At 36.8% G+C, this 15,124-nt stretch overlaps 1 protein-coding gene across 8 annotated transcripts in view; it reads right to left on the bottom strand.

The window, feature by feature from the left end:
* SYNJ1 (synaptojanin 1) overlaps positions 1-15,124 on the bottom strand; it is a 120,195-nt gene that overhangs the window by 3,053 nt on the left and 102,018 nt on the right. For 6 of the 8 annotated variants that reach the window (XM_043995319.1, XM_043995314.1, XM_043995318.1 and 3 more), the window contains 5 exons: positions 14,436-14,483; positions 13,114-13,152; positions 12,930-13,000; positions 7,472-7,580; positions 6,788-7,011 (listed from right to left, as the gene is read on the bottom strand). In XM_043995319.1, the coding sequence (XP_043851254.1) occupies positions 6,788-7,011; positions 7,472-7,580; positions 12,930-13,000; positions 13,114-13,152; positions 14,436-14,483 (491 nt within the window). Of the gene's footprint in view, positions 1-2,573; positions 2,598-6,787; positions 7,012-7,471; positions 7,581-12,929; positions 13,001-13,113; positions 13,153-14,435; positions 14,484-15,124 lie in introns of all 8 variants that reach the window. The other 2 variants (XM_043995321.1, XM_043995320.1) reach the window with 2 other exon arrangements.

Genomic DNA, 15,124 nt, shown 5'->3' with positions numbered 1-15,124 from the left:
ACCCGCACATTTCCCCCCGCCCCCAATTCCTCATATTCTCTTAATGTTCCTCATTTCTTTGGGTAAATTCAGAAATCTGAATACTAAAATATAAAACTTATGACAGTTCATTATTCTTTAGGAAATGATGTGGTGGATGAAACCTGGCTGAAATTCTACTATATTATTAGCTCCCTCTGACTTCCCCACCAAATAAAAAAATAGTAACATTTCATTCATGTAAATACTGACAATCAAATGGAGAGTTACACAAATAGCATTAGGAGCTGTGCTTTGTTTAACCTACTGGCTGCCCAAATGGTAGCCATGGAATGAGGAAATTACATTCTGAACAATCTTATGTTGGTGATGCCATTTTTAGCAATCTCTAAGCCATATAAATAAATGATGTTGTGGTTTCATTGTTCTTTCATATACAAAAATGTAAATGTTAATATGAAATACTTAATATAATGAATGGAAATGAGTGTTAGCATATTTATATTCATAAGCCCAAGTCAATGCATTTCTTACCTTTATCTTTGAGAGCTGATTAATTGCTTTGTGAAGGAGCTTTTGACTTTAAAGGCAAAGTTTCATTTTTAGAACTAAGTCTATGGAAAATGCCACAGAGGAAGATTTCCTCTTAGGAATCTTCCTCAGATTTAAAAAATTAAAGTTTATTAAAGAACAAAATAACAATCTTTTTAAAGAAAGGAGTAATTTAAAAACAGATCTAAGCCCACCAAACTCTTGACTATATGGTCTTATTGATAGTGGGTTATACTATCACCTTAGTATACAAAAGACATAGCCTTATAAATTGTTTTTAAATTCTGGTGAAAAGTTTCATAGAAAGGTGAATCATTTAGAAGAAGCTTTTAGAGATTACCTAAACCCTACCTAAATAATGAATTTCCTTTTACAACATCTACTTAAGTTGTTCAAGCTATGAAAAAGTCACTCTCTCATGAGGTGACATCCCATTTTGAGGATCTTCACTTAGGAAGATCTTCCTTATATTGAACTGAAATACATGTGTTTGTATCTTCTATTCATTATCTTTGCTTCTGTGGGTCAAGCAGAATAAGACTAACCACTTAATAATACTAATCTGTTCACTGTCCTGTACTAGAGCCCTTTTGTCATCAACTGTAGGACAGCTGGCAGGAGCTACGAATGGTTGTGAAACCAAGAAAAACTAACCACTCTATGAGGAAAATAAGCCCTGTGGTTTTAGCCTTATAGCAACCATGTTCTAAAAAATTAACAAATCCATCTCTTCATTATTAATTTCTTTTCAAAGTATCTAAGAATTATCATTAAATTCCTCATCCCATTTCTATAGCACATGGTTTTTATGCCAACTTCAAAATATAAAGACAAATATGTAGTGTGGGGAAAGGTGAACTAGCAGAAGAGGTCAAAGTAGAGACTATGGTTAGGCCAGCTGCCCAGCGGACATTTTGTGGGGATTCAATAAAAGACATTTAAAAAATAAAGGCACATATTTTAAGATACATTTCTATGTCCTAGGCAAGTATTTTATGATAAGTCAAATCACTTATAAGGGTGAAGGCCCAAACCCTGGTATATAGTAACATACAGGCATGGAACAATGAAGAAGAACAATTTGGAGATTTAAAAAATTATTGTAATTGTGTTTTGTTTGGGGGTGGGGAGTGGGAAGTCACCTGCTTAATCAATCACATAATTATTTGTATCATGGGATACATAAACATAGATAAGCAAGAAAAAGCCTTAAAAAATAAACTATATGGCTAGACTGGGACTGGGACCCCTACTCTCAGCACATATAAGGACCCACATTGTAGATAATATAGATGAAGCTATTATGTACCTTTTAGAATTGTATCAAAACATTTTGCTGAATATCATAAAATTTAACTCTTCATGTTTAAGAGAAGTAAATTTAGAACTAAAAATGAAGGTCATATGCAATTAGACATAGGCACAATCTTCCTGCCTATCATTAGGCAAGCAATTTTCAAAGTACAATAACAACCACAACACCACTCACTGCACTGAGGTTTGTAACTGAAGTAGCATCTGAGTTAGGTCTTACTAGAACTACTTTTTCCTATGAAAGAACAGGTACTTGAAAGATCTTTAATTAATACTTTACAACTTTAATTTTTTTTATTAAGGGAATGAAATCTTCCTTGTCAAAAAATTCTATTCCCCATAAGGAACATAACAGAAAAATTAATTTTATATCTATGTCACATTAACTCTGAAGGCCTTTAAGGATTAGGTAAATAAGCTTTCTGAAACCCAAAAGGTTATCCTCTCTTAAGATTATTCTTTAAGGCATTGTTAACTGTTCATAAAAGATGAAGTGGGGGGAAAATTGTTAAACAGCACTAGCAAATATAACTAAAATGACTGCTAAAAATCTAAAATGCTAAAGAAAAGGAAAAGCAAGTTTATGGTATGATAGTCATATTTATTAATGTGGATAGGTAGGTGATTAAAAAAAAATATGGGTAGATGTATGAAGCAAAAGAGATTCATACATCTGATCTGTCAGGACAGATGACGAGCACATATAAGATTGGTAAATAGTCAGATACCTGTTACCCTGACGGTTGCTCCTGCTTTAAGAAAGGAGACAAACATCAAAGGAAAGAGTTAGGAGGAAAATCAGAGGCTAAACAGCAGCCCTAACAATTCAATCTTTAACATTGTTTTCAGTACTACAGCATACCACATAGTAAATGAAAGAATAGCAACATTCACAGGTTATGCACAACAATAGGCTCAAGAAATAACTTTAAAATCCTTGCACAAACTCTTAAGACTGTATGAGAAATCTGCTTTAGAAGTAGCATGATGTCAAGGAATTGTAACAGCTTTTGGTGGTTTGACTGGTATACTGGTCAATTCAAAGTCATCACTAAAAAGTATAATTTTCCAGATAGATTTAAAAACTGAAGAGGAGCAAGCCTTAAAGGGCTCACAGCTCCCACCCCCCCAATCTATAATAATTTTATTTTAACAGAGAAACCAGGCTACATAAAAAAGCCTACATCATCACACTCCCTTTTCAAGGGGTGATGTTTGAACTCAGCAAGCAACAAAGAGAAGCTTACAACCAAAGCACAAAATATTCATCTTCTAGGACTTACTGCTTGATACAGACTTGTCACAAGATAGGCTATTTATTGTATAACCATATAGAAGAGGTCTGGTTGGGCAGAAAGGGGGATGATTAAAAACTTTACAATAATGCTGATATTGAAAGGAAGTCATTTTACTGAGAAAAGAGAGGAGAGAATATGTTCAGTCCTTTAATTACATTTTATTTAATTCTCAAAGTACATGCACCCTCACAGACCTATTATCACAGAAAATATACATCATGAAAATTCTGCAAAGGTACTCATCCAGCAGAAATAAACAGATGTCTCTGTGAAATTCTAGGTGATTTATATGTCCCAGGAGGTGTCCACAGAATACTTATCAACTTAAGAAGTGAGTTTTGCTGTTTTCAGATAGGATACCTTACCTTATTTTGGGTTTGTCTATAAATTTGTTTGCTAGGTTAAAATTTATAAATAGGAAGATGAAGAAAATAGGATAAAGTGAAAAAAAATGGCAACAAAACAACACAACGGAGAGAGTATCTTAGAGTCAAAGAGACCCTAGTTTGAATCCTGCCTCAGCTGTGTGATGCTGGGTAAGTCACTTAACCTTTGTGCTTCAGTTTCCTTATCTGTAAAATGGGGATAATAATAGCTCTTACTTCACATAATTGTTTTGAGGATCAAATGAGATAATATGTAAAATGCTTTGCAAACCTTAAAATGCAATTTGACCATAGCTATTATTATTAATAATATATTGGGGGCGGTTAGGTGGCGAAGTGGATAAAGCACCGGCCCTGGATTCAGGAGTACCTGAGTTCAAATCCGGCCTCAAACACTTGACACTTACTAGCTGTGTGACCCTAGGCAAGTCACTTAACCCCCTTGCCCCGCAAAAAAAAAAATAAATAAATTGGCTGGTGCATCTTTCTAGAAAAATTTTCTTTCTAGAGATACAGCCAGCATTGTGTCCAGCACTGCCCAAATCTATTGTATTCTGAAGGACTGAACCTTCTCTCTTTACTCTTATTTCCATAGTTTTGAAAAGAAATCATTCTAAAATGTATTATATGCTTCCCTTCCTTATTTTATTTTTTTTTTTTTAGTGAGGCAATTGGGGTTAAGTGACTTGCCCAGGGTCACACGGCTAGTAAGTGTTAAGTGTCTGAGGCCGGATTTGAACTCAAGTACTCCTGACTCCAGGGACAGTGCTCTATCCACTGTGCCACGTAGCTGCCCCCGCTTCCCTTCCTTATTAGAGTAAAATGAAGATAACCATATTTGCTCCTTGTCTAGGGTCACACAGTATATGTCAGAGAAAAGATACAAACCCATGTCTCTGCTGATTTCAAACCTGCACTATTTCCATCATACCAAGTTGCCTCTCAACTATTCTAATAGATGTGGCAAGTTTCACAGATATGTCGTTTAAGGAAGTTTCAACAACAGAAATATGATATGGAATATTTTATGAACATATATGAAACTGATATGATTTTGTAAAATGGGTTATGAGAAATCTCATGTGTAAATGAATTTTTCAGTTAATGCCAAAATTTAAGAATAAACCTTTACTCAGCTTATACATTTCCAAGGGAAAATCAAATATTACAAATTTAAGGTTTGGTGGTTTAAACTACCAAACGAAACTTCCATTACTTTAGAAGTTGCCCTGGAATATATAGAAACTTAAATGCAATAATGAATTTTAACTTGATTGAATCTATGTGCACAAAATGAATTGTATGTATTCACTTACACTAAAGATTCTCAATCTTTTTCAATGTGAGGATTATCAAGGCCCACCCACTACATACCTAGGTGTGACAGCCTGTCATAAAAATGTTATAAAATTGGGGTAAATGAAGGCATTTTTTTCCAGTTTCCCAAGTTTTATTACAATACTGCGAGTGACCAGAGGGAAAGCATCATGGAGGTGTCTCTCGAATAGGGAAAAGACAGTTTATATTTATAGTATGGATAAATTGATTATCAGTCTCATTATAATCATCTCCACCTTAGGGAGGTACAGGGGAGGGCTTAACCTAATTTGGACTTCCTGGGGACTTCAGCCAATCCCTGAGGCAGGAACCTTTTCCCGTGGAGGTGTGTTTTGGGGGTTTACACAACATAAGGTAAATCTGGGGAAAAATTTGGCATTTTCTGCCCACATCACCTTTTCATTCCCATTGCTGGTTTCAAAACATTTTCATTTATCAGTTAGACTTTCTATACCCTGTCTGTGTATCATTGTCATAATGAGGGTCTCTATGACCTGCCTATGTTCTTGTTCTTGTTATGAGTGCTTAATGTGGGTAACAAGAACCTAGGCCCTGACTTGTATTAAGGAAGACTCAAGTCTTATGTTATCCATTAACTGGGGTCTGAATCCCTCTTAGAGCTCAGATCTAAATTAGAGTTTGGGTCTTAGGTTTTTCTGCTAATCCCTTTTAGATACTATTGATAAGTTGTCTGTTAACCCTTTTAGCCTCCTTCATCACTACATCCAGGTCTCCTACATCATGCAAGACTAAGGATTTGGTTTTTTTTTTTTTTTTTTAGTGAGGCAATTGGGGTTAAGTGACTTGCCCAGGGTCACACAGCTAGTAAGTGTTAAGTGTGTGAGGCCGGATTTGAACTCAGGTACTCCTGACTCCAGGGCTGGTGCTCTATCCACTGCGCCATCTAGCTGCCCTGAAGGCTTTGTTTTTGATGAGACATCAGTGATGTGCCTAGTTTTGGGTATGTTTCACTTTTATAACTATGTCTGTTTTCTGTCCAATTCATTTAGGCTGGATAAATAACTATAATGGATTGCTCGAATGCCACAGAGCACCTGGGACAGCATCCCCACAAACTATTGCTGATATCTGCTCATTTGAAACCGACAACCTTGCAAATGTTTGAATTGGCATTCATTCATGTTCTCTGTCTGTCTGACTCATTGATGAAAAGTGAGGACTGATTTATGAGATGTAGTAAAATAAATAAGCATAAGTATGGATAGGTTGTAATATGTATATGGGGAACTAATGGTTCAATGAGATCAGTGATCTATTTAAGTATTTGCCCATACTAAATTTTAAATGGTTCAAATCTCTTTTCCTATGAAACAAAAGCATAACCCTTTTAAAAGGTTAAAAATCTTCCAGTCTCCAAATTATATAACAACTAACTTATGAGATTTCATAAATCACATGAACTATCTTAAGGTGTAATTTTGGTAAATGTCAAATCATACAAAATAAAACCAAATTTCTTTCTCTGTTAAAATAATGTTAATTCTATGGTTGGTACTACAATTTTGGTAACTTTTTTTTTAAAGTAAATACTATCCCTTCCATGAAATCTGCCCTGATTCTCCTACTTGGAAAGGAAATATCCCTTTTCAGAATTCACTTCCTACTTTGTTTATAAATCTCATACATTTATCATGTGTTTTGAATTAAAGTTATTTGTGTATGTATCATATATCCATATTAGGCTACAAATTCCATGAAGTCAGGGACAATGTCACATGTAATCTTTTTATCTCAACTAGTATGTACTACACAAAACAGGCACCTAGTCAATATCTATTTAACACAAATACAATTGCAAAATGCTGTCTTTATGGAAAAACTCAGCTTACTAAATTAAGTTAATGAAGATCATGTACAGAGACTATTATACTGAAGATAGCATATTTAACAGCTACTTACTTGCTGTTGCTGCAAAGGAGAAGACTCTGAGGGCAAATTGTGGGATGACCTGCTACGAGGTGGTGGTTGTGGTGGGGCTTCGAGATTCTGTTGAGAAGTTGGTTGAGGCATAGGTGATGTTATAGGAACAAGAGGCTCCTGCATCTTTTGAACGGGTGGAGTAGAGGAGGGTACAGCAGGAGTGACCGTCTGAGGCTTTAGTGGTTCAGGGAGTAAAGCTGAACCTAAAAATATAGTGAAAGTTTGAATGTTACTAGATGATTTCTAGAGACCAAAGGTTTTAATCCCTTCAATGAAATGCACTGTGGGATATCCTGGTCCTTCTTTTCCTTCAAATAAGAAGTAGCACTTTCAGTCTGTGGCCCTTGGTAAAAATGTATTAGAGGGGCGGCTAGGTGGCGCAGTGGATAAAGCACTGGCTCTGGATTCAGGAATACCTGAGTTCGAATCCGGCCTCAGACACTTGACACTTACTAGCTGTGTGACCCTGGGCAAGTCACTTAACCCCCATTGCCCCGTGCAAAAATAAATTAAAAAAAAATGTATTAGAACGCATATAATTTCAGGGTTTGGAAAAGTTCTTCCTTCATTATTGTTATGGTTTTCTTTTAGTCAGCAAACACCAATTGAAGAGCTAAGGAAAACAAGGGGAGAAAAACTGGTTATTTCAAATGTACTTCTTACCTTTTGGTAATTCAGATGATTTACTTTGGATTTCAGGAGTCATCTTCCCAGCAGTGCCACGAGCAAGGCTTTGTGGTACACTAATAACTCCAGCACGTGGTGGGATAGTCTTAAAGAAGATAAATGCAAAACTTGTGAAATTAATTTATTTCAAATAAGCATAAACTTCATTATAAGCATTTGCTTTAATGTGAGAAGTCAGAGTAATAAAATGACCAATTATGACTCCAAAGGACTAATGATGAAACATACTTCCCCTCTCCTCACATTTGAGCTGTGGAACAAGTCAAATCAAATCAACAAGCATGTATTAAGTGCTTACTACATGCCAGGAATTGTGCTGGGAATACAAAGACAAAAACAGCTCCTGATCTCCAGGAGCTCACAATGTAACAGAAGAGACTACATATAAACAATTATATACAAAGAAGATACATACATACATGCATGCATAGATACATACATATATGTACATATGTATGTGTATATGTATATGAGATAGTGATAATGTTGTGAAGGTAATCTCAGAGAGATTTAAAGGAGAGCAGGAAAGCCTTCTTATAGAAAGTAGGGTTTCAGTTGAGACTTAAAGGAAGCCAGGAAAGTCAAGAGGCTAAGATGAAGAAGGAGAGCGTGAAAGATAGCCAGGGAAAATGCCCAAGGCAGGAAAGTGGAGTGAGGACCTGCAAGGAGGTTGGTGTAACTGAAGAGCAGAGCACATGGAAGGGAATAAGGTATAAGAAGGATCCAAGTTGTTTGTGATTCTGTTGACTTTAAAAGCCAAACAGAGGATTTTATATTTGATCCTGGATGTAACAGGGAGCCAGTGGCATTAACTGATTAGGGGGTGACATGATTAGACCTGTGCTTTAGGAAGGTTGCTTTGACAGTTGTGTAGAGGATCTTCTAACCAAGGATGGCTTGGAAGGTCGGAAGGAGGGAGCTTCGGTGCTGAGACAGGAGTGGAGCCCAACCCCACAGTCACGCTGACACAGATCCAGTCCCAGGAAGGCCTCACCAGAGAAGAAGACCCCCAGAGCCTCTGAATCAGCTGAAGCACCAGTGTCGTCTGGAACTAAGCTCACAGTCTGGTGAGTGGGCTGAGCCCTGGGCAGGGGGGAGACTACAGGGGTCTATGCTGGTTCTGAGGCAGAACTCGGGTTTTTCACCCCTGCTGGGAACCAGGAGGTAGGCTTGAGTAGCAGTGGCCCAGGTCGGGTAGGAGCACAGGCTCGCTGGAGCTGACAACAACAACACACAAAGCTGGTTGATTAGCAAGTTGGTCTGGGGTCATCTATGGACCAGGGAAAAGTCCAGGTGAGTGAAGAACCTGATTCTCCTTAAATCATACCACCTGGGACTTCTGATAGTTGAGTAAAGAACAAACTGAAGTAGGGAGACTAATCAAAAAGCTATTGCAGGGTGAGCTAGGTGGTGCAGTGGATAAAGCACTGGTCCTGGATTCAGAAGGACCTGGGTTCAAATCTGGCCTCAGACACATGACACTTACTAGCTGTGTGACCTTGGGCAAGTCACTTAACCCTCACTGCCCCACAAAAGAAAAAAAAAGCTATTGCAGTGGTTCAAACCTCATCTGATGAGGGTGGTCACAGTGTTGAAAGAGAGGGGAGGATATATAAAAAAGATATAAGTAGATATGGCAGAATGGATAGGATGTGGAATAGGATACTGGGTTTGAGAGAGAATAAAGAATTGAAAATTAAATGTAGGTTGTAAGTCTTGGTGGTGCCTAGTATTGTGGTACCTTCAACAGTAATGGGGAAGTTAGGAAGATGAGGGGTTTTGGAGGAAAGAGAATGAGTTCAGTTTTGGAGTTTAACATGTTTATGGGAGATCCAGTTAGAGATATCTAATAAGTGGTTGGAGAAGTGAGTTTATAGGTCAGTTGAGAGGTTAGGACTAAATAAATATCTGAGAATCATCTGCATAGAGATAATTGAGTCCATGGGAGCTGATGAGATCACCAAATGAAATGGTATAGAAGGAGAAGAGTACCTGGGACAGAGACTTGAGAAACATCCATGGTTAGTGGGTAAGGCTTGGATGACAATCTAGCAAAGGATTCTGAGAAGGAGCAGGTGGACAGGTAGGAAGAAAACCATGAGAGAGCAATGTCATCAAAACCTAGGAAGGAGGGCAGCTAGGTGGTGCAGTGGATAGAGCACCGGCTCTGGAGTCAGGAGTACCTGGGTTCAAATCCAGCCTCAGACACTTAACACTTACTAGCTGTGTGACCCTGGACAAGTCACTTAATCCCAATTGCCTCACTCAAAAAAAACCTAGGAAGGAGAGAGTATCAGGGAGAAGATGTTGGTTGACAGTGTCAAAGGCTGCAGAGAGGTCCAGAAGGATGAGGATTAGATTTGGCAAGGCCATGAAATTGGCAATTAAGAGATAATTTGGTAACTTTGGAGAGCAGAGTTTCAGTTGAAGGATGAGGTTGAAGCTAGAGACTACAGAGAGTTAAGAAGAAGGTAAAAGGAAAGGAAGTGGAGGCATGGATTGTTGAAGGTCCTCTCAAGGAAAAAAAAAAGATCTTAGATGATAGCTAGTGGGTATGGAGAGATCAAGTGATCGTTTTAGGGAGATGGGGTGGGGTACATGAGCATGTTTGTAAGCAGTAGGGATGTCGTCAGTAAACAGGGAAGATATTGAACATAAGTGAGTGTGGAACTCACAAGGGGGGAAGTGAGGTAATCTACTTGGGAAGATGGGATGGAATAAGTTCACTTGTATATACACATTTGCTGTGGTAAAGAGAAGGGCTACCTCTTTATGTGAGACAGGGGTGAAGGAGGAGATAGTAGGAGAAGGGATTGGCATGATGGTGGATGAGGAGGGGAGAAGAGGGAACTCTTGGCAAAATAGCCTCATTTTTTCAGTGAAATATGAAGTATTTCCTCTTCAGCTGAGAGGACTGGGAAGGGGAAGCCTTGGGAGGTTGGAGGAGTGATGAAAAGGTTTGGAAAAAGTGCCGTGTTGAGTAGGATAGTGAATTGATTAGGGAGGTATAAAAAGACTGCCTTATAACTTGAAGGCTCAGGCGAGATGTGCAACATAATTTTGTAGTGGAACCAAACAAAACAACTTTGTGATTTTTCTCCAGCTCTTGTCAGAAGCACATGAATAGGAGACAAGTCAGTGGAGAGTAGGAGTAATCCAAGGCTGAGGCTTGGTAGAGAGCAAGAGAAGAATAGATTTACAATACAAAATAAATGGATGCAATGCTCGACTGCATTCATTATAAAGGAAAATCACGTTAAAGGTTACTGGAAAATTGCAGGAGTTTTAATTAATTTGTTTTCAACATGGGGGCAGCTAGGTGGCACGGTGGATAGAGCACCAGCCCTGGATTCAGGAGGACCTGAGTTCAAATCCAGTCTCAGACCCTTGACACTTACTAGCTGTGTGACCCTGGGCAAGTCACTTAACCCCAACTGCCTCACCAAAAAAAAAAAAAATTGTTTTCAACATTTATAAAATAAATTAAGGGATGGCTAACATGCAGAAGACATGGGGAAAAGGACTTCATCATGATGGGAAGGGCACTGAGATCATAAAAGGTCTTATTAGATCTTGTTCACAGAGACTACCTTTCATTATGCTTTGCTAGATCTATGAAAACAAAAAACCTTGAGATGCAGCAAAATATTTCTTTTAGTATATCAAATTTTAGTAGTTAGACATAGCCATTGGTTGAAGTATTTTACCCTAATGTCCTGCTTCTCAGCTGTTTCTTAGGTATGGTAGCCACTCTCTCCTCACCTCTGCTTCTTATGGTTGGTTCCCCTACCTTTCTTCCAAGCTCAGCTTGAGATTGCCCTACTATTCAAAGCCTTCCTAAACCTTCCACCCCCACCCCCACCCCCACCCCCACCCCTTTAGCTCTCTCTACCTCTTGAAATTACTTTATATTGTCTTAGATGTGCATATGTTGTATTCTTTTTGTAGAATGTAAGTGCTCTGAAAGCAAGACAGTTTAGTTTTTGTATCCCTAGGATTTAGCATACTGCCTTGGCAAACAGTATGTTGTTAATAAATGTTTGTTGAATTGAATTCCCAGACTTTATGGTTACTTTGCTCTATTACAATCCCAGTTCCTGGATTTCTACTCAAATTAGTTCCCAAATTCCTCATAATCTCAATTCTTCACTTTACTAATGGTTCCAAGATCTCTACTGCACAAAGTAGAGGTCCTTAGTTACTTGTTTTTATAATCTTCTCATCTTTTTTACTTCCTATGTATTTTTCAATTTTGGTTTGTTTTATTTTGTTTTTTAAAAAATATTGCCATCACTTCTCAATGCCTCTCAGGCTCCCCATATAGAACCTTACCCTCGCAGCAAAGAACAGTTAAGCAAAACACAACAACACACTGGGTATATCTGAAAATGTATGCCTAATGCCACACCTATAATCCATCACCTTGTGGGCAAGATGTGTCCCCTTATGTATGGTTAATACATTTTATTGATGCCTTGTCTTTTCAATGCAGCTGTTTCACACTCTATTTTATCTCCTATTCAACCCTACTTTGGGACAAGGATAAACAAAGACATCTCACTCTAGTGCCTGAATCTGATAACGTATACAGTATCTGTCCTAGTGGTCTTCCTACATACAACTTTGTCACAAGGCAGGGAGTATATCTCTTTTTCAGCACTCTGTGAACTTTATTGATTTTTCATTTTATCAGATTTCAACTTCTCCCTTTACATAGATATCTCTCTTTATATATTAATTGATTTTACTTGTGTGAAAACTGTTTAATTGTATGTACTGATGTCAAAATTGTTTTATCTTTCATAGTCTTCTTTACCCTTTTTTATAAATTCTCCCCATCCATTATTTTGAAAGATACTTAATATCATTCTTTTCTAATTTTTTTTAAATGACGTGACCCCTTATGTACAGGTTGTGTAGCCATTTTGATCATATTTTGGCATGTGGCACGAGGTTTTTGTCTAAACCTAATTTCTCTCAAGGTGCTTTCTAGTTTTCCCAGAAAATTATGTAAAAAAGGATAGTTCTTCCCACAGTAATTTATAATCTTAAATCTAAATGCTTAACAATTATTTTTCAATTGCTTTTGTTTCTTGCTTGTATAGTCTATCCCCACATTGGCTTTTCTCTTTTAAATGAAATAGTTCCAATGACTATTGCTTTGTAATTGGAAGCTGATTATTCTATACTCACTTCATTCATACTTTCCCCCACTATTTCCCTGACATGGTAGACTCTTTGTTCTTCCAAATTAATTTTGATATTATTTTTGTCTAGGCCTAGAAGTATTCCCTTTGTAATTTGATTGGCATAGTATTAACCCCATTTGTAAATTAATTTAGGTAGTATTTTTTGTCTTATACTTTCTTTCAATATGCTGATATTCAAATTCCATGATAAAGCAGAAGTAAATCAGGCAGGATTTAATTCATACCGGCTTTGCTGCACTGTATCCAACAGTTCCTGGGCTTGTTACTCCTCCTTGAGGGGAGGGCTGATTACGTCCTAAAATAAAGATATAAATATATCATTAAAAAACAAAACAAAACACATATACACATTCTAGACATCCATTTTATGGCTTAAGTTTAAATGGAAGGGCTTTTTTGTTTTTTTACCTAAAACATCTTTTCTTGTTGTTCCAGGGCTTTTGGGTGCTTTGAACGGGAAGGAAAAGAAAATCAGTCTCAACAATAATACTTCATGACACCATTTTGCTTCTCAATAAATGAAAAAAATAAGTGCATAAAATCAATGAAATTTCTTGAGCCTGCTTTAGATAAAATTATTAGAGTGGACTAGACTAACACAATTCTGATAACTGGTGTCTGACAGTATTTTCCAGAGACCATTCAGCAATATGGAAAAACTGGGATTTGCACTTCAAAAAATCCATTAAATAAGATTAGTGCACAAAATTTTGGCTTTTGACTCTGACACAGATGAACTTTTATGGTAAAACAGTGAGGAAGATAAGAATTTTCATAGTGACATTCAGAACTCTTCTGACCTACTCAGGGGAAGATTTTTCTTAAGACTTGATTCTCCAGTATAATGTCCTTCTACAATCTTGTGTTAAAAAGTTCTGTTTTGTTCAGGTTGTATGCTAATCAATATAAAACTAAATTGGAGTCTCATTATATAACACACTGTCATTGGGGTTCATGCACTGAAATAATATTATGGATGAAGTCATCTTATAATGAGGACCTACTAGTATTATTATAACTAACTCTCCCAGAAGAATCTGCCTTATCGATAAAGCAATAGCAAATAGTATTAAAGCAGGTTCAAGTGTAAATAAACATGCAAGCTGAAATATGAAAAATAAATAGGCCAGATGGAGAAAAACAATCAGAATAGGGTGTCAGCAAACTAAGACTTTGGACCGAATCTGCCCACTTTCCTCTCTTCTGATAATTATAACCTGTAAGACCAGAATCTATAGCCTTTTTAAATGGAATTTCTAGTTGAAGGTTAGAAGCAAAATTGGAGCCATCCTACATTAGAAAGCCATTTATGTAAGCCACCTATGTTATCTATATGTTATATTCTAGGATCTCTATTCTGATGGCTTAAGTACAATAACTAGTTTAAAATCTTCTCATTATTACATATATTCATAAATCTTTAACTTGTGTAGAAAAAAAACTTTCAAAGTACTTTTCTTATAGCAATATTCTGTAGTGGTTAAAAGGAAAGGACTGTACTTAAAAATGTGAGAAGACTTTTAGTAAAGTAGCATTAGTATTTAATGAAAGGTAAATGGACAAATTTTTTAAAAGGTATACAAAATAGCTTTAAAATAAGGAAAAACAAGAAGTTAGTATACCAAAAGGAGAAACTTGAAGAAAGAAATTTTTTAAATGTCTTCAGACAAAGGAAAGTGATGTTCAGAGATACAAAATGAAACAATTCTACAATGCAAAAGTCTGGTTACCTTCCATCTCTTTCCTAGCTACCCCAGGGCTGGGAGGGCCTCCAACACCTTTTTAGAGAAAGAATAGAAGCTGTATATTGCATAGCACAAGCAGTAAAATGTGAAAAGGAAGCACAAAAGAAGCACAATTTAAAAGAATTTCTAAGCTAAACTTACTTTTTAAAAAACATAATTTTTGTTGTTTTAAATATTTTTAAAGCAGTTATGCCAAACCAAGTTGAAATAATACTAATGGATACCTATTTCCATCTTCTAATCTCAAACAAATGGCCAGAAATGAGATTATGCTTTTCTATCTCTATGATGACTAGCATCAAAGAATTTGATAGCAAAGGCAAAAAGATTTGACTTCATGCTTGTCCCATCTTAAAAAGGAAAACCACCAATACTCAACTGCATGTCTTATATTATAAGATGAAGTTACATTTCCTATGTTAACAACATTAAATGAGAATAATGTCCAATTTATCTAAAAGGACTAAATGCCTGAGAGATGTTTCAATGTTGTTCTGAATTGCTAAGAGACTACATATGAGAACTAAAATAAATTATTTTTATAAGTTTGTTAAACTCTTAAAAGGTACTTTAAGGGGCAGCTAGGTGGCGCGGTGGATAGAGCACTGGCCCTGGAGTCAGGAGTACCTGAGTTCAAATCCGGCCTCAGACATTTAACACTTACTAGCTGTGTG

The sequence above is a fragment of the Dromiciops gliroides genome, chromosome 3 (genome assembly GCF_019393635.1).
Source record: "Dromiciops gliroides isolate mDroGli1 chromosome 3, mDroGli1.pri, whole genome shotgun sequence".
Taxonomy (NCBI): domain Eukaryota; kingdom Metazoa; phylum Chordata; class Mammalia; order Microbiotheria; family Microbiotheriidae; genus Dromiciops; species Dromiciops gliroides.
This window is presented reverse-complemented; position numbering and strand designations above follow the sequence as displayed.